Source organism: Sinocyclocheilus anshuiensis, unplaced genomic scaffold (assembly GCF_001515605.1).
Source record: "Sinocyclocheilus anshuiensis isolate Anshui unplaced genomic scaffold, SAMN03320099.WGS_v1.1 scaffold330, whole genome shotgun sequence".
Taxonomy (NCBI): Eukaryota; Metazoa; Chordata; class Actinopteri; order Cypriniformes; family Cyprinidae; genus Sinocyclocheilus; species Sinocyclocheilus anshuiensis.
The window spans coordinates 2,526,576-2,546,372 of NW_015547689.1; the positions used below are offsets into that span (position 1 = coordinate 2,526,576).

Consider the following 19,797-nt stretch of genomic DNA (forward strand, 5'->3'; position numbering starts at 1 on the left):
TGGACTTCAGCAGAGAAAGATGAAAGCAAAGACTGATACATACTTAGTTCTGACGGATCTTTTGATTTGCACCATTTTCTCTCTGCTGCCCTGTGTTTGGTCCGATGCTCACGAAGAACATCGGATAACCAGGGGTTCGAGGGGGCAGCCCGTGCTGGCCTGGAGGAGAGAGGACAAATATCATCTAGACAAGAGGTTAAAGTAGAGCATAAAGTGTCAGTTGCTGCATTCACATCCAGAGATGAGAAATGGGTAGGTGAGGGAAGAGAGGAGGATACAACGGAGGAAAGATGGGAGGGGGAAAGGGAGCGTAGGTTTCGTCTAAAAGTAACCGGTATAGGGGTTGATGGCACACAGGTAGCAAAATGTAGTTTAAATGTAATGAAGAAATGATCAGAGATATGTAGGGGTTTTACCAGAATGTTGTCTGCAATACAATTGCGTGTGTAAATTAAGTCAAGTTGGTTGCCTGATTTGTGCGTGCTTGTAGTGGTAAGTCGTTGTAGTGGTAATGAAAATCTAATAATGTAGAAATATTACAGAAAATGTTTTATATGTTATAATACATGATATTATTTTATTTTCTAAACAATATTAATAAATCATATTTAATATTAAATTAGCAATAATAGTAATAATAATAATGTTCAAGTGGTATGTTTTTCAAAAAATGTATGTGTAAGTGAAAAGTGGACAAAGAGAGATAAAGTGGACAATATTTGTTGTCCAATTATTCTAAAAATCTAATGATGGGTCACGAGAGGAGATGAAAGCAGGAGATTATATTAAAGAAAATGATTTTTACTATTTTAGATAAAAAATGTATTATTACTGTTCTAGATAATATTAATTTATAATTATTAATATAATTATTCATAAATTATATTCAAATATTAAATTGTTTTTACTACTACTATTACTGCTACTAATAATAATGTTCAAGTGGTATTGTTTTAAAAAATTGACGTGTGAGTGAAAATGGGACAAAACGACATAAAGTGGACAGGAGAGACCATAAAAAACCTTGCGACTCTTTCAGGTGCCACTTCCAGTGTACATGTAAAAAGGAACTGGGTTCTTTTTAACTTTCAGTCACTTTCTTTTTGAGAAGAGTTAAGTGTGAAAACCCTTAAATGGTACTGGCAGTAGAGCGTGGAAAAAACATGACTTGATTTGTAAAAAAATAAAATAAAAAGATAATGCTTTCCTGGTTTGTGCGAGCTGCTGTTTCAATGTGATGTAGTATTTTTTTTCTTTCTTTAAATCAACTACAAATCCGAGATGTTAAATCTTTATCATATTGCAGTTGGAATCACATTGGCAATATTTGTCAATATTTTTTGTCCAAATGGTGCAGCCCTAGCCCTCAGTGTCTGGTTTCCCCCAGTGCTGTCCTTCATTTCGGTGTCTGTCATTGTGGCTTCCACTCTTTCTGTGATCGGTCAGCCTCAGACGAGCTGCTCTGTGTTGTATTTTTGGTTCTGTGGTGTAGTGGTTCACCTCGTAACTGTTGTATTATTCTCGTGAGCATGCCCTTAACTCTTTCTCCTTCTAGCCTGCTTGCCAGTGTATCTGCCTGCCTGTCTATATGTCTGTCTCACTGTCTCTCTCTCTCTCTCTCACGGTCACTCTCTTACTGTCTGATCTCACAGACGGCCAGGTAAAAGTGAAGGTAAATCTCTCTGTCTCTCGCCTGCCTGTGGACTGCCTCCATCCCCTTCCCCACCTCCCGTCAAGCTGTATGAGTCACAGCCGGGCAGCTGCTCTGTCTAACACTCTTTAATCTTTCTCTTTCTCTACCTCTCTCTCTCCTCTTTCACTCCCTTTATTCATTTTCCCCCTCTTTTGTTCTCATTTGACCCTTCGCCTGGTTTTCACCCCTCTTTTATCCTGTTCTCCTCTCTCCATCTGTTCCTCCCTCCCTCTCCATTTCCCCTGGCTCATCAGGTGAGAGACGCCAATAAGGAAGCCACCGGGTTCCTGTCCTTCCTGCGCAAGTCCACCAAGTACGAGGACACGCAGCACGTGCTGTGCAACCTCAACATCACCATGCCTCCCTGCGTCAAGGTGCTGTCGCTGTTCATTTCCTCTGTGATCTGTAACACCTGCTCATGTTCTCACAAACTCTGTGCAGACAAAACTAGTTTGCACGTCTGTGTTTTTGTCACTCAGCCTTGGTAAAGATTTCAAAGCAAATTCCCTACTGATTTTTGGGCTGAAGCCAACTTGGGAGACCTCTGAGAAATTCAATCCCATTAAATAACAAATAAATAGTTCACTTTTTGCACTTAAATATTAACACAGTAGAGTGTGGGCAAGACATGACTTCATTTGGAAACAAAAGGCATCGCTTTCCTGGTGTTTGAGAGCTGAGCACTGATCATACTTCAGTATGATGTTATGCTTTTTTGCTGTTGAAGTCAACGATAAGAGATTTTAAATCTTTTTTCATATTGCAGTTGGAATCATAGTGACATTATTTTTTAAGTGAAAAATATTGTAATTTAAATGTATTAATTAAAATAAAAAATATTTTAAAATTTTTTATTAATTTTATTTTTAATTAATAAATGTTTTTTAAAAACCTAATCTTGTCTATCGACCTTTCAAAATCAAATGACACTCAAAATTATGTTTTCTCCATTAACTTTTCTCCAGCTCATAATGGAGTTTATGTCACTAGACTGTATAAGATGTCTAGAGTAGACTATTTAACTCTAAGATTCAATTAAATTACATAATTAAAGAAATTATAATTCTTCTTCAGGGCACATGACATTCAGGATATGTCTAGAGATATCTCAAGATATTCCTTAAAGGTTATGGTTCAGGCTACAGAAATAATAGTCATTCTATTTAAACTGATTAAATTGTACTTAAATGGATTAAAATTGAACGAGATGTTATTTTTGAGACTATAGATTTGTGCTTTAAAAAAAAGAAGAAGAAGACAAAAAATGGGGAAAAAAATTATGATGCACAAGAAAAACAAAAGTATGTGGTGTATTATAGATAAACACAATTTATCTTGATTTCATCCCATTTTCATATCAAATGTTAATCAAATAAGCTCATTTGAATATATCTTCTGAATATGATACTGTCTGTTTCCGATGTGATACTGTCTCCAGAATCTCTTTCTGTGTATTACAACACCTTCAAACTATTTTTATACATGAGCACTTTGCCTTGATGTGAATGTCCATGCTCCAATAAATACTGTATGAAAGACAAAACTACAGCGCTGTATTTACTCAGTATTTTTGCTTTAGATGGTGGGTAGTGACGAGCGGCGGAGAACGTTGACCCCTCTCGCCCTGAGGGAGAGGTACAGCACCCTGAACGAGCCTGGCCTGGGTAAGACATAGTGGCACCATGATGCGTCCCCTCAGCTGTGGAGGAGGGGGGCTTCTGAATGCTGTGCCCATATCCTTGCTTCTATACCTGCCCACTCTCTCATGCATGGCTGTGATTGGGCATTGGATGCTAAGCACTGCTCTCTTTTATGAGGGTGATGCTGGGATTGCACTCAGACAGGCCGCAACTTATACAAACAATTCAGAGAAATGGGCGGCCGTTATATTTACTGAGTGAATGAGCAGTAATGTAGCGCATGGTGCTGGTTTGATTACAGCATAAATACTCTTAGCATGGCAAGCTCCAGCTTTGAGAATGAGCTTTAAAGGGAAAGTACTGCTAAAAACTGCCTGTTGAGAGGTGTTGAAGGTGGGGGAGTGATTATAGAAAGGGTCCAGAAGGTTCGAAGCGGTTTCGCCATCCAAAACACGTCACATCTTCGTTGTTCTCGAAGCAGATGAAGCCAGCTAATGTATATAGAGCGCAGATTTTGGCCAGGTCTTGGTAAGTGATGACCAATGTTATAGTTTCAGTCACCAGTTATAACTAATCTAGGTCATATTACTGTATCTGGGAAATTTTACAAGATGTTTATAGCGGCTGTAATATTTCCATTACATTAATTTCATATACAGTTCTAAATGGAAACTATAGATGCCTTTCTAGAAGAGGCTGTTTTCATTACTTTCCTGTTATTCTGATCTTTATTAACAAGATCTTTACTGAACATGTTAATTATTCATATACCAACACAAGTATACACTACTGATCAAAATTTTAGGGTTAGTAAGATTTTTTTTTTTTTTTAAGAAATTAATACTTTTATTCTGCAAGGATGCATTCAATTGATCAAACATGACAGTAAACACATTTATGATTTTAATGTCAAGCAGCAAAAACTGTTTTCAACATTAATAATAATATAAAATGTTTCTTGAGCAACAAATCAGCATATTAGAATGATTTCTGAAGGATCATGTGACACTGAAGGCTGGAGTAAGGATGCTGAAAATTCAGCTTTGCCATCACAGGGATAAATTACATTTTAAAATACAATAAAATAGAAAACAGTTATTTTAAATTGAAGTAATGTTTCAAAATATTACGATTTTTACTGAATTTTTGATCAAATCAATGCAGCCTTGCTGAGCATAAGAAAAATCTTACAGATCCTAAACTTTTGAATGGTAGTGCATATGTTCAGTTATTTATATATCACAGATAAGACCATATATCAACTAACCCCAAATATATGGTCATATTGTTATTGTGGTCTAGTCTATACTGTATTACGTCTCTTGGGTTTTTCAGTGAAAGCCACAGTCAAATATATGTTTTCCACTAGCATAGCTGGTTATGTTATTAAAGTGGTGCATCATTGGACTGTCTGTGGAAACAGTGATATATTTTGTTTTTGATTTAGCCACTGTGAATGCCATGGATAGAACTGAGCTAAAGATCACAGTAATAGCAGAACAGCTGGGACTGAGCTGGACTGGTACGAGCTTTACTTCTTGTATCTCTTTTCATTAACTCTCAGTTTTTTCCCTTAACTCACATTCTATAAGTGCTTTCATCTGTTTTCGTTTGTAGAGCTGGCGAGGGAGCTGCAGTTCAGTGTGGACGACATAAACCGGATCAGAGTGGAGAATCCCAACTCCCTCCTGGACCAGAGTTCAGCTCTGCTCAACCTGTGGGTCAGCCGAGAGGGCAAGAAGGCCAAGAGTGAGGATCCATAATTAACACTCTACATCTTTGTGGCTTTATACGTATCATTTATACATAACGGTTTATTATCATCAACCAAGATGAAAACTACTGAATTAAAAACCCTGAACTGGAATAAAATAATCAACGGAAGGTGGACATAAAACTAAAACAAAACTAAACTAAAAATAGTGGATGAAAAACAAACTACAAAAAAATAAAAGTGAACAAACAGTGAAAATTGCAGTATTTACAGTATTTATTCATCACTGTAACTGATAGTTAATAAAAATACAGCTGTTCATTGTTAATACATGTCCTGTTTCCTTGTATTTGCATCCTCTTCCATCATCATATATTCAGTGGAGAACCTTCATGGAGCTTTGAAGAACATTGACCGGGCAGATATTGTGAAGTCTCTGGAGGCTCAGGCTCCACAGGTGCTTCCAGAGGCGGCGGAGGAAGGAGCCTGCAGACTGGCGGATCGTGACTCCGCTCTGCTTTCCCCTAGTGTCGTCAACGGTAAGAACAGACTGCAGCTTGCACTGATCTTCTAATCCTCTGGACTTTTATGAGAGAAATGACATTAGACTCCAAGTAAACCAATGTTGTTTGATGTTTGAAGCTGCATGGGTTGGCCACTAATTGCATACTATCTTGAGTCTCCCAAAATCCTGAGCATGAAATGTAGGTTGAAAGAATGTCTGAGACAGGATTTAATGAGAATTTTTTTCCAATGATGAATCAGGCATGCCATGGCAATGCTATGATTCCCGCCTTTTCCATTCATTACTAAACAAACCTCTCAGTAGCGACAAATTGTCATGTGGTGGCATTACTTGACATATATGAGATTTCAAGTCTCCTTGAATGCAACAGGTACTCAAATGCAAATGCAAATGCAAAATTTTTTTTCAAATCTGCCAGTGAGGAACAAATAGGAGTATGCAGACTCATATGGATGAGTACTTTCTGGATGTTGTCTTCTGGATGAGAGAAGACAACAGGCCTCCATACTTGTGTCTGCGCCTCTCTGTCTCTCTTTTCCTCCTTCTCTCTTTCTCTAAACATGTCATCTGCAGCCCAGCCGCCCTACTCTTCCTCCTCACAGCTCTCCTCTTCGACCTCCGACCTCATAATGACCTCCTCTGGGCCTTCTCTTTTCCTGTCATTCTTTGTTTGTTTTCTAGTTCCCATTTTGTGTGGGAGCTGTGCTGTCTGTGTGCATGCGCATGCTGCTTGACATGCTCTTTTTTGTCTTTTCTGAAGAAAAAAAAAATGTAATTGTGAGACCTTCAAGTAAAAAGAGGCCTGTTTATGTTGTTCAATAACAAACTTGTGTATGCATGGCATGCTTTCAATGTATGGGTTTCTGCCTGTGTATATTTTCCCTAATTGTTTTCCTGAGTGGTGGTTTAACTCCTGAATTTCAGTAACTTCAGTAACTCCTCTTCTCATCTTTGGTGAATATATTAATGTTGTTTTAGGCCCTGCTGTTCTGTTGGCAACAGTTTACATAATGCTCTGGAAAATGGATCTGTGACCGTATCATGTTGCAGAAGCATTTTTGGAACGTTATGTGTCAACTGATTTATTGCTGTTGGTGTGTTTCAAGCGTGTTTGCGTGTCAGGCATTGATTGTGTGACACCATTTTCAACAGCAGAGCTCTGTGTTGTTGCTGATGTCATGGACTGTATTCACAAACAAACAAAAAGATGTAGCTATTAGCGCCCCCTTGTGGCTAACATAATAACATTTCACAATTTTTTTAAGGCTAATCCCTTTCTCCTGGCTAAAAGAGACCAAAATGGCTGTATAAAACAATAGAAACAACATTTGAATAAAATCACATGCAAAATATAACTATAAGATGTGAATGCAGTCCTAATCTATATGTGTGTATGTGTATGTGTGTGTGAAGAAATATCTAACCACCTTATCAGGCCATTTAAGATAATCAGATCACTCAGAACAATGTTGTGTGTGATATCAAGATGTTTCAGAGCCATAATTTGGTGTTGTGTGTTGTGCTGTAATGTTATGTGTGTTTGACTGTTTGAGTGTGTTTACATTTGTTTGCATGCGTACCTGTGTGGGTGTGTGTGTTTAGATTTATGTCTTCATATGTGGCTTTTGTACATAACAATCAACAAAGTTTTTACACATTTGCCCCATGTTGTGTTGCTTTATTTGAATTGGAGTGACAGTAGATTTATTGTGTCTCACAGTGTGCACTGTGTGTGTGTTTCTGACTCGTGTGTTTTCTCATTACTGGTGGCACAGTTAAGGTCCACAAATTCATCGCTGTAAATCATCCTCATTCTCTTCTTCAATATTTCTTCATTTCTTCTTTTCATTATCATTCCATTACAACAGTAATATATCATCCATCCAACCATTGAACCATCCATGAATCCATCCACCTACATATACAGCTACAACATTTGCTCTTATGGTGCCAGTTGTTTGATAAATTAGTAAAATAGCTTAAATGGTCATATGATGCGATTTCAAGTTTTCCTTTCTCTTTGGAGTGTTACAAGCTGATTGTGCATAGATAAGATCCCTGAAGTTGCAAAGACTAAAGTCTCAAATCCAAAGAGATATTCTTTATCAAAGTTAAGACTCTGCCAAAAATAATGATCTTTAAAAAAGCATCATATGACCCCTTTAATGCTACAACAAAACTCTTGACAAGCTTTTTGTGTTTTCTCAACCTTTAGTTCTTGTTTTGTGTTATTAGGCAAGTTTGTCAACATTATTATGGTCTAAAGCCCCGTTCACACCAAGAACGATAACTATAAAGATAACGATAAAGATATAGTTCTAAAAATCGTTCTATATAGACCAAAACCACTTTTTGTACCAGGCTGTAAACATATTTTTTTCTTCTGTAAAGTTGGGCATTTTAATATGTGAGGTCTATGGGACTGAGTCCCTTTTGGAGCCAGCCTCTAGCGGCCAGTCGATGAATTGCAGTTTTAGTCACGTCCGTGTTGGTTTCATGAGAGAGAGAGCGGAAGGTTGCCGCTTGGTGTGGACGCTAATATCGGTATCTTTATAGTTATCGTTCTTGGTGTGAACGGGGCTTAAATTAGTTAAACTTTCTAAATGTGAATAGTAACATTTTAATAAACTGTTTTTAGCAAACAATTATTTAATGCGTTATATCATGTATTTTTTTTATTTATGTATTTGCATACATTGTTTAGTTGCTTTCATTGCAAAGCTAAAAAATAATACTTATTAAACACTTTTTAATCTGAGAGGAACAAAAAAAACATTTGGCTGAACCGTAGCTTCTTAATTTAGCAATACTTTGGTTGCTTTAAGCATATTAAGTTAGTATTGTATTTTTTTTTGATGCATATTTTCATTGTTTCACAAAAATGTATCTGAAATCAAACAATAATTGCCAGACACCCTGCAGTACAGCTGTGGACTCCCAGACTCCAGCAATATAATACAAAAATTATAAAATAGCCATGACTGATGATTATATTTCACTTTATTTTTTATATTTTTTAGCCTGAATTAAAAAAAAAAAAGTATTATAATATGTACTTGTGTTGTGCTGTAAGAATGATAAAGTACATCAAAAAAGTTTAAAGTTTAAGTAAGAGTTGATCCCTATTAAACCTTAATATCCAGAATGCCTCTTTAAAACTATTTTGTGTTCTTATTAATCATGCATACTATTGCACACATCATGCAAATACAAATCAGTTATATATATTGCAATTCCATATTCATTTGAACAATCCCAGGAATGTGTATCCTACATTATGGTCATACACACAAGAGAAAAGCCATTGTTGCAAACTCATTAAGTTAGATGTACTGCGTGGTCATGTACACAACTTTCATACGTATATGTGAAAGAAAGAGTTGACATCAGTCGATTTTGAATCTGAGTATATTAGTGTGTATGTGGAAGGTATGTTAAAGAAATATTCTGGGTTTTCAACAAATTGAACATAACAACATAACATAACTTGTCCCTTATTGTCCCCTCACATGTGCAAATGAATAGTAGTATACTTAAATGTAGTATTCATTCATACAACAATATACATTTTTGAGTGTTTTGTTCTTGAAGCTAATAAATAAAACTTTTTTGACATCGCCATGAAATAAACATTTTGTTTTGTAAATGAATGTTATTTATCTATTTTTTAATAATTCATTCATGTATATCCTTAATTAATTTATGAGTTTATTTATTTATTTGACCTTAATGTTTTAACTTGATCTTCTGGTGAAACTAGTCAGACGTTTTACTGTCTGCCAGACTTCTCTAATCATTTCTTCTGGATAAATCCATCGCTATTTATGTTACATTGCGACTTTAAATGATATTTTTTATTGTTTTTGACTAAATTAAGATTTGATAACTATTGTATAATACTGAGTTATTGCAAAATGTAGCTTTTGTCACTTTAAACCCCTGATATACTCACGTGTGTTCTCATGTGTTCTTTGCATATAGTTAAAAAAAATACCTGAGCAGTAGTATATTGTTAACAAACATCCAGGCTATATTTTTGCTATATTTAATGCTATTTAAACACTGCTCCGAGTGTGGGCAGTGTTTAGACAGCATTAAATACAGCTCTTTATACAATAGATCGCTTTAAAGCAAAAAAAAAAAAAAGCGCCAGTGTCGCTTTCAATTGCAATTACATCTTTATAGTTATCGTTCTTGGTGTGAACGGGGCTTAAATTAGTTAAACTTTCTAAATGTGAATAGTAACATTTTAATAAACTGTTTTTAGCAAACAATTATTTAATGCGTTATATCATGTATTTTTTTTATTTATGTATTTGCATACATTGTTTAGTTGCTTTCATTGCAAAGCTAAAAAATAATACTTATTAAACACTTTTTAATCTGAGAGGAACAAAAAAAACATTTGGCTGAACCGTAGCTTCTTAATTTAGCAATACTTTGGTTGCTTTAAGCATATTAAGTTAGTATTGTATTTTTTTTTGATGCATATTTTCATTGTTTCACAAAAATGTATCTGAAATCAAACAATAATTGCCAGACACCCTGCAGTACAGCTGTGGACTCCCAGACTCCAGCAATATAATACAAAAATTATAAAATAGCCATGACTGATGATTATATTTCACTTTATTTTTTATATTTTTTAGCCTGAATTAAAAAAAAAAAAGTATTATAATATGTACTTGTGTTGTGCTGTAAGAATGATAAAGTACATCAAAAAAGTTTAAAGTTTAAGTAAGAGTTGATCCCTATTAAACCTTAATATCCAGAATGCCTCTTTAAAACTATTTTGTGTTCTTATTAATCATGCATACTATTGCACACATCATGCAAATACAAATCAGTTATATATATTGCAATTCCATATTCATTTGAACAATCCCAGGAATGTGTATCCTACATTATGGTCATACACACAAGAGAAAAGCCATTGTTGCAAACTCATTAAGTTAGATGTACTGCGTGGTCATGTACACAACTTTCATACGTATATGTGAAAGAAAGAGTTGACATCAGTCGATTTTGAATCTGAGTATATTAGTGTGTATGTGGAAGGTATGTTAAAGAAATATTCTGGGTTTTCAACAAATTGAACATAACAACATAACATAACTTGTCCCTTATTGTCCCCTCACATGTGCAAATGAATAGTAGTATACTTAAATGTAGTATTCATTCATACAACAATATACATTTTTGAGTGTTTTGTTCTTGAAGCTAATAAATAAAACTTTTTTGACATCGCCATGAAATAAACATTTTGTTTTGTAAATGAATGTTATTTATCTATTTTTTAATAATTCATTCATGTATATCCTTAATTAATTTATGAGTTTATTTATTTATTTGACCTTAATGTTTTAACTTGATCTTCTGGTGAAACTAGTCAGACGTTTTACTGTCTGCCAGACTTCTCTAATCATTTCTTCTGGATAAATCCATCGCTATTTATGTTACATTGCGACTTTAAATGATATTTTTTATTGTTTTTGACTAAATTAAGATTTGATAACTATTGTATAATACTGAGTTATTGCAAAATGTAGCTTTTGTCACTTTAAACCCCTGATATACTCACGTGTGTTCTCATGTGTTCTTTGCATATAGTTAAAAAAAATACCTGAGCAGTAGTATATTGTTAACAAACATCCAGGCTATATTTTTGCTATATTTAATGCTATTTAAACACTGCTCCGAGTGTGGGCAGTGTTTAGACAGCATTAAATACAGCTCTTTATACAATAGATCGCTTTAAAGCAAAAAAAAAAAAAAGCGCCAGTGTCGCTTTCAATTGCAATTACAACTTCAGTTTTTACTATTAAAGGAGACATATTATGCCCCTTTTTACAATATGTAATATAAGTCTCTGGTGTCCCCAGAATGTGTCTGTGTAGTTTAAGCTCATTATACTCTATAGATAATTTATTATATCATTTTGAAAATGCCTATTTTGAGTGGAAGCAGAAGTGTTTTTCGGGCCTGTCTCTTTAAATGCAAATTAGCTGCTGTTCTCCGCCCCCTTTTCCAGAATAGAGCTGCGCTATTACAGCTCAGACCTGTAAAAACCATCTGTTTTGGTTCTGATTATCATGTTTATCGCGCTGAAATCATGCGTTTTAAACCATATTAGTTTAAACATCTGATATACGGTTTTCTAAACGCACACAACCGAAGCACACGGACAGAAAGCGGCTATCACAACATGTGAGTACTAAACAAGTTTTCATTCACACAAGTTTACGTTAAAAACACACGAGTTACAAAAACAGTCGGTTATGTCTGTGAAGGTAAACGGCTGGGAAACAAATCGCATGTTTATTTTAGATCTGTGTGGCAGCAGCAATATACATTAAATAAATCAATAAATCCAGTGCTCTCTTGTCTCCTCTGAGGCTGGGACTCTAAATAGTGTTCTGTGCTCGTCTGTGCAGCCAAAGACAGAACAGTTAGCAAGTTTTGCTCAAACTTTCACCATGGCATTAGGACTGGTACACCGCTGTCGCTTGCGAAATCAAATAAAGGCACCATGGCTGGAAACGTACAGATTAAGGGGCGGACTTGCTCGTTTTTTCAGACGCTTGCAGAAAAAGGCTTACCAAAACAAAGTTACTGGGTTAATCTTTTTCACGTTTCCTTGGTTGGTAGATGCACCGGGGACCTGATTATAGCACTTAAAACCTGGAAAAGTCAGATTTTCATGATATGTCACCTTTAAGTAGATCTCCAGTTTGTTGTTTTTACTCACACTGAAGTAAAAACAATGACACAAGACTCTAAAATCAACACACTGACCTTAACAAACTGAACAGAAGAAATTAATTGGAGAAGATTTCCATGTCAAAGAAGGCGGCGTACCTATTATGTAATCAACATGGACCAATGGTAGTTCGAAGGTGTTTATCTTGGGCAAGTTGTTTCGAAACTCCTGAAAAAAAAACAAGCTTCTTTGGCCTGATTTTGTTCAAAATGACGACACTTGATTTTGCTTAAAGTATAGTCTTGCATTTCTCTTTTGCTCTGCTCCAACAATCAGTTTTCATGCGTGATACACTGTGTCCCATGATTGTAAATTCTGCTTAAAATATATTTAGAATATTCCTTTAGAAGTTGAAAATTCCTTTAAAAGTTGAAATTGGATTGCTTGTTGTGAGTGAACTCAATCTCTCTCTGCAGAATGAACTTTCTGTGGCCCTGTTATTGTGCTAATGCTTTGCGTTAAAGCACTTCTGTTCACCTACTGTATATATTGACAGACTGCACTCAGAGCACTGTGTTCTGCATGACCTTTGTGAGAGGGTCAAGACTCCCCACGTATCCCCACTGTGTCTGTGTGGTGTTAGCGTTGCCTTTCTTGTTTGGCCATCTCTCAGGTTACGGGCTGGTGCAGGAGGAGCTGCTCTCCCCCGCTTCTATGCAGTACAGCCTGCCCTCTCCACTGGGCATCGAGCCCTACTGGCAGGAGGTGTCGAGTCTGGAGTGTGCGCCCATTGCCACCACTGAGGAGGACACCATGATGGAGATGTCAGATGTGCAGGTGTGGCCGGCGGGGGTCAGTCCGTCCCTGGTGACCGTTGAGGATTCGTCCCTGGATGGTAGTAGCCGTGCAGATGACTCAGAGGCCAACACGTTGAGCCTGCCCTGCAGCAGTTTGGGGAGGCCCAGCAGCGGAGCAAGCGGGGCAAGTGGCTCCATCATGGAGCTGGAGGAGGAGGAGGAGGAAGAAGAGGAGATAGAGGAAGACGACATACAGCATGAGCCGGTGTCGGCAAGCACAGAAAAAGCATGGGCCAGCGGTGCCGTCCCAAAGGCCAACTACAATGGGCAAGCTGGAGGTCAGAGGTCGGAGGGCAAGAGGACAGAGGTGGCAGCGGCGGGTGGCAGTTTGATGGGTGTAGCTAGAGGAGGAGGAAAGGGTGGAAAAGGGACAAGTTCAGAGGAAAAGTTTTCTGTTCTTACAGGGCAACAGCTCTACGCTCAGTTGTGCGAGAGAACCGGACTGACCCGAGCCCTTGAACACAATGGGGACAGGTACGGATTACATTAGTATTCCATGTTATAGTTGTGGTGTGGACTATTCTCATAGAATTAGAACCATTATTAAAACTTTTTAATTATCTTTATAGTTCTTGTTGTGAATGGCCCTTTAGACAGACATCTTTACACCGTCTTTGTCCATCATTCCTTTGCAGGCTCAGCGGCGGTGCCTTCCAGCCTTACTCACAGGAGAAAGACTCCCTCCACAGCTGGTCCCAACCCAAAGCGAGGCAGACCATGGAGGCCATGATGTCATCGTCCCAGGACCACAATCAGTCACGTGTAGCACAGGAGGCCCTGCTTACACCGGTATGTGATACAGGCCATTCAGAGGTCCTGCGGGGGCGTCTGCTGGGCACTCAGCCCTTTGATAAAGGGCTGGGCTTCTCCCATCAGGAGGGGGAATTACGTGCATGGGACCAGGACAGACGGAAGGCACAGGTGTGTCCCCTGGGCCTGTCCGGTCTGAGCAAAGAGCATGTTTTTGGGCACAGTCTTGACTTCAATTATTCGGTAATGATAATTAATCCAACAATTATTCCCTACTTGCAGAAGGATGATCCAATAGATCTCACCAGTGATCATTTACATGAAGAGCAGTTTACTGATGAGCATGGGAATGTTGTGACCAAGGTAGGTCATCTGTTTTCTTTCAGGTTTTTTTTAATAGTTTCAAACCAATGTATTGATCTGACTCACCCTTTTGAGATATCATTAATAATGATGGGCAATGTAGTTTTCTGTTCTCTAGTATTTCATAGATATTATTTTATCATTTATAATTGTCTAATTTGTTCCTAATTCATTTATTTTTTGCTATTTGTTTGTTAAATTGTTAAACTACATTTATTCTATATACACAGCCACTCAAAAGTTTGGATCAGTAATGTTTTACAATGTTTGTTTTTTTTTAATAGGTTTTTATGCTTTTCAAAAATACAGCAAAAATGCTTTTCAGCAGTGTCACATGATCGTTCAGAAATTACTCTAATATGCTGATTTAGAGATCAAGAAACATTTATTTTTTTTGTGCTACTTAATATTTTTGTGAAAGCCATAATGCATTTCTTCAGGATTCTTTGGATTATTATATATATATATATATATATATATATGGATGGATGTCTACCACATAATGTACATATTTAGTTTATTTGACTAGACATTTGTTACAGTATATATTATTATCTGCTATTGGCTGTCCTGAACTGATTAAGATTTTGAATCATCTCAGTGATTCTTTGAAACCATTCACCGAAAAAAAAAATTTTTAAATTCATTCACTGATTGATTCAGTTTTGCCTTGTTAAGTTACATCATTACGGCAATAGGTGACAACAAGTTAATGTGTTTTTTATGCGCCGTAAGTCACTGAATCATTTGTGAATGCTTATCATTTATTAAGATTTTCTTGTCTACAAATCTACTAAGAGACTCAAAGAGTGTTTAACAGCACAAGCGTTACCACAAATAACAACAAAGCAGATCTTTTTTTAGTTTTTTGTCAACTGCAGTGCATGGATTTTATTCAAGCTGTAAAGTTGAATGAGATATCTCAGTTCATTAAGTTCATTCAGACTCAAAACATAAGACTTATTTTATGAAGGGCATATTTGTTCAGTAAGTCAAACTAATGAAATGCCCAAATTACCACTAGTTAACAACTAGGACACTTATATAATGATTCAGTCATCTTTTCACTTGTCTCTCTCCTCCCTCCTTCTTTTCTCCAGTTGGGCATGGATGTGAAAAGGGATGTCCAGACTGTGAAGCACTCCAGCCTGCGGAGAGTAAAGCACTGAAATAAACACAAACTGTCCTGAAGGTATGGGACAGGTAAAATGATTGGTGTATTACATAAGAACAACTTCAAACCCAAGGGGCAAGCTAGCTTTGCTGAACTTTGAGTGATTTGGCCATCCGTTTTAGCCAGAGTGACTTTGCTTCAGACAATGTCTCTTTGAATTAGCTATTTGTTCATGAAGGATTGCTCTTCCAGGGTTGAACATCCACTGCCAAACCATCCTTCACCTACGCACGACTGGGAGACAGGATGAGACATGGAGCGATGAGGGAAAAAAACTAAACATGCAGCGAAAGAACAACACATCGCGCCCAAATCCTACAGTCAAGCAACCATGGAGCACCACCGGAAAACAACAAGGAGAAGGAGTTCTCTACCTGTAGTTTTGTAACATTTTTAACAGAAGAAAAAAATAAACAGGGCATGAACTTTTTATACAAAATGTGAAAAAAAAAACACACACAAAATAAATAAGTGCTTCCTGTCAACTGTAAACGCATGACTGACTGCTGCTGCATGACCTATGAGCTGTCATTATCTAAAAAACTGAAGGGGTACAAGGTAAAGGGCCGTTCCAGGACTGGCAGCGGGGAGGGCAAAACCTTTGGACCTTTGATCTTGAAAACGAGAGACTCTTAAAACAAAGGGTCTTGGGAACACAACAGGCCCCCGAAAAAAATAAACAGGGCATGAACTTTTTATACAAAATGTGAAAAAAAAAACACACACAAAATAAATAAGTGCTTCCTGTCAACTGTAAACGCATGACTGACTGCTGGTGCATGACCTATGAGCTGTCATTATCTAAAAAACTGAAGGGGTACAAGGTAAAGGGCCGGTCCAGGACTGGCAGCGGGGAGGGAAAAAACTTTTGGACCTTGGATCTTAAAAAAAAAACGAGAGACTCTTGAAACAAAGGGTCTTGGGAACACAACAGCCCAAAAAAAGCAACAGTTCTTTATTTTGTCAAATTGATTATCATTACACAGCAGCATAGTGGATGCTAGGCCCGTCACATCATTTTCCACAGGCCCTTTATCCTTTTATTCAATGTGATATATGCACTCTAATGCTATGTGAATGTGCGTTGGTGTGTGTGCGTGTGTGTCGGTATCTAACGCATGTGTACTCGCTTCTGGCTTGGTACTAAGCTTTTTTTCTGGATCTGTCAGAGCTCATTTGGTGTTTGCCATGGGAATGACAACAAGTCACTGTGCTCTCCTGCTCGTGAGCGTCCACGTTAGTTTATTTCCACTTTGTGAAGCGTAGCCATGTTCTTTTGAACTGTAAGCCACCTTTTGCTTTTATATCTCTCATTTTGAATTTCAAGCCCCCCCTCTGTTTAAAAAAAAAACGAACCAATGTATTTGTTGCAGGTAGTGTAGCTTTGTACGTAACACCCAAAATGGTAACCTAAGGAGGGCATGTGCTTTCTCTGTCTGACAGTTCACAACTCTAACCTCTGACCTACCGACCACCCGTTCATCCACATTTGTAGCTCAGCTGCTCGACTAAAACCGCCATGTCGGACCGATTTCAGACTAATGTAGCATTGCATGCTGGTTAACACCGCTTTTCATGCTGTTCTCTTGGGCCCGCACTAGGCCTGGATGTTTTTATTTATTTTATATTTATTAATCAAGCTGTGCTGGTGAAAAAAACAATTGTAGCTGTGAAGTGTGGGGCTTGGGGACTATCTCTGAGTAACTGCCTTTGTAATGTTTGGGATTTCGGATAGAGTTTCGCAACAAGGAAGCATTTTAAACTTTGCTCTTCGATTATTCTTTTTTTTTTCATTTAGATGTACAGTTAAAAATAGACTGATAAATATACAGACAGCACTGTGAAAGTCCACCTTAAAATTGACCCCTGAACTGTGAACTCACAACTGTCTGTCTCACTTTTTTGGCTTCAAATGTCTCACTTTTACCAGTACCAACACACACCAACAAGGTTATATGGTAACTATGAGAAGCTTAAACTACTTCTATTGCAACTTCATGTAACCGATTCCCTATTAACGTCATTCGCATGTGTTTTTTAGTTGTTATTCTTTATTTTTTAGTACGAAAGAGCCCAAACATACACAAAAACTCTTGAAGTATAGTCTACCAAAGCAATAATATCAAACGTGCTGCACCAGTTGGAATACTGCGTCGTTGTCGGTGTGTGTGCGTGTGTTTTTCTGTCTACGAGCGCTTGTGTGTTCAGTATAAACTGTATTAACCCGACATTTTAGTAGCATTTGTAAGAAGTATACAATTCAAGAGATATAACAGCATGCATGAGTATCTCACACCGTATGCAATTACGTGATCTACATGCCAACTCGAGTTCACTGAACGGTAGCTGTTTCACATTAATGGACAAGGTTTCTTTGAACGGCTGGCAAGCATAATGAAATCGGGTACGGTCACGGTGCTCAGCATTTAATCACAGCACAGTAGCTTAGTCACGAGCACACCGTGATATACTGGCTCACACATTTGTGTAGTTTAAGTTGAGGGATGCCATTGAGTGAGTGAGTGAGTGAATTAATAAATGAACGTATCCTCCAAACTTAAAAAATTATTTATGGAATGCATGGGCAATTGGACGAATGACAATGATTGTACTTTAATATTTTAAGAAAATGTTTAATCAGATCCTAGTGTTTTTGTTTATTTCTTGAAATTGTGTGCTTTGTGAGACTGCACACATCCCTTTGCATTAAAACACTCATGAGTTCTGCTTTCACTGTATATTGTTTTCTACAGTTCACTCAGGTTTATTTTGACAGATGATTTCTCTTCCATTATTCTACTTAATAATACATACTTAACGGTAAATCCAACATCCACTCAAAGGAGTATAAGGATTATCAGGGGTTTTGGGAAGTAGGTAAGGGAAGTGACCTCAGCATGAAGGACATGGATACATGTTCAATATTTTATCGCTGCTGTAATTGTTGACCGAGACATAAAATTCCTGAAAACAAAAGGGGGGAAAGGAAGATAACGTTTTTATTAATTAATAATTTTGTATTTATTTATTTTTGGAACAAAACGATTTAACATTGCAATCATTATGTATTAAAAACAGTTTATGTACAATGTTTAACTGTTGCAAAAATAGACTTCACCTATACTCCTTTAGAATGGATTAATGACAATATAAACGCAATATCATATTACTCTGTACTAAGGAATGCAACTGCGCACATGCACAGAAAAATATGTTTTTAATAAAGAATATATGTACAAATATATGACAAACTATATTTAATTAGAATGCTATGCACCCTTATTAGAGTTGTTATGGATGTATTTAAGTATATTAGTTAGAATCCAGTAATACATGCCCATGTCATGGGGAATGTTGAGGCTTTGTAGCTATTTGAACATGTTTTCATTTCCCTTTTTTTTTATTGTAACAGAGAGAGGAAATACGAACATTAAATATGTATACAAGCCTTTTATTCATATTCATTCTGATATGAAGATATGTATAGATCATTTACCCTGCACACCAGCTCAGATCATTTACAAAAATTAATAAAGAAAGATGTGACATATTGTGACACTGTGTGCGTGTGTGAGAGAATGTGCCAAATATTACTGATATGCATTTATAAATCTAACGTAAAAGAATGAATGAACGGAGATGGGTTCAAACTCATTTTCAGCTCCCAACTTGTCACCATAGTCAAAGAAAATCTTATGGTGCTGACAAAATAATCATATTTTACATATCCAGTATTAAATGTGCATTTCCACGTTAAATACAGTAGGCCTAGGCTACCTAGTTTTTTCTGATGTTGCTTGTGCACTTAAAGAAAATTCATTAGGAATTCCAAAAATGTTTTTACAGAATGTGTGATAGGCCTACTTAAAAATTATTCGAAAATGACTATTAAGTAACTTTAAAAAAATAATTAGGGGTTCAAGCACGCAGTGCTGAAACCCTATTGTAATTGTTAGAATTTTTTTTATTATTATTATTTTTCTCCGCTAAAACTGATCGTGCAGACCAAACCGTAAGGTGTAGAGAGATGAAACTTGGCCAGAAGGTAGAGCTCCCTGAGGGGACATTCCGACAAAGACTCACCCAAATCGGTCAAAGGGGGCCGCTACAGCGCAAAAAACTAAAATTTCAGACATTTTTGGCCCTAACTCGTGCACCTTTTATCGTAGACTCAAAAAGTTTACATCGTTGCGATCATTGGGTCAACCCGAACAAAAGTGGAGCCAGACAGATTTTCTCTAGGACGCACGGTTTTTCCGTAAAATTGACCTATATCCCAAACCTACTTTTGCGAACTAGTCCTAGGTTTTTCGCCCGATCGGAACCAAACCACTGCAGAAATATTCTCTGGACACTGATTATCAATAATTATCAAAAAAA

At 37.0% G+C, this 19,797-nt stretch overlaps 1 protein-coding gene and 1 long non-coding RNA gene across 2 annotated transcripts in view; both read left to right on the forward strand.

The window, feature by feature from the left end:
- The window catches only part of LOC107703564 (ankyrin-1-like), a 95,705-nt gene extending 79,860 nt beyond the window's left edge, over positions 1-15,845 (forward strand). The window contains exons 39-48 of the mRNA XM_016506243.1: positions 1,948-2,067; positions 3,273-3,357; positions 4,781-4,855; positions 4,951-5,082; positions 5,428-5,586; positions 12,947-13,604; positions 13,766-14,051; positions 14,163-14,243; positions 15,344-15,435; positions 15,610-15,845. Coding sequence (XP_016361729.1) covers positions 1,948-2,067; positions 3,273-3,357; positions 4,781-4,855; positions 4,951-5,082; positions 5,428-5,586; positions 12,947-13,604; positions 13,766-14,051; positions 14,163-14,243; positions 15,344-15,412 — 1,665 coding nt within the window. The 3' untranslated portion in view covers positions 15,413-15,435; positions 15,610-15,845. The remainder of the gene's footprint in view (positions 1-1,947; positions 2,068-3,272; positions 3,358-4,780; positions 4,856-4,950; positions 5,083-5,427; positions 5,587-12,946; positions 13,605-13,765; positions 14,052-14,162; positions 14,244-15,343; positions 15,436-15,609) is intronic.
- Positions 15,846-16,570: 725 nt separating this feature from the next.
- Positions 16,571-19,797, forward strand: part of LOC107703568 (uncharacterized) — an 18,840-nt gene continuing 15,613 nt past the window's right edge. Inside the window, exon 1 of the long non-coding RNA XR_001635843.1 lies at positions 16,571-16,672. This is a non-coding gene — a long non-coding RNA (uncharacterized LOC107703568). The remainder of the gene's footprint in view (positions 16,673-19,797) is intronic.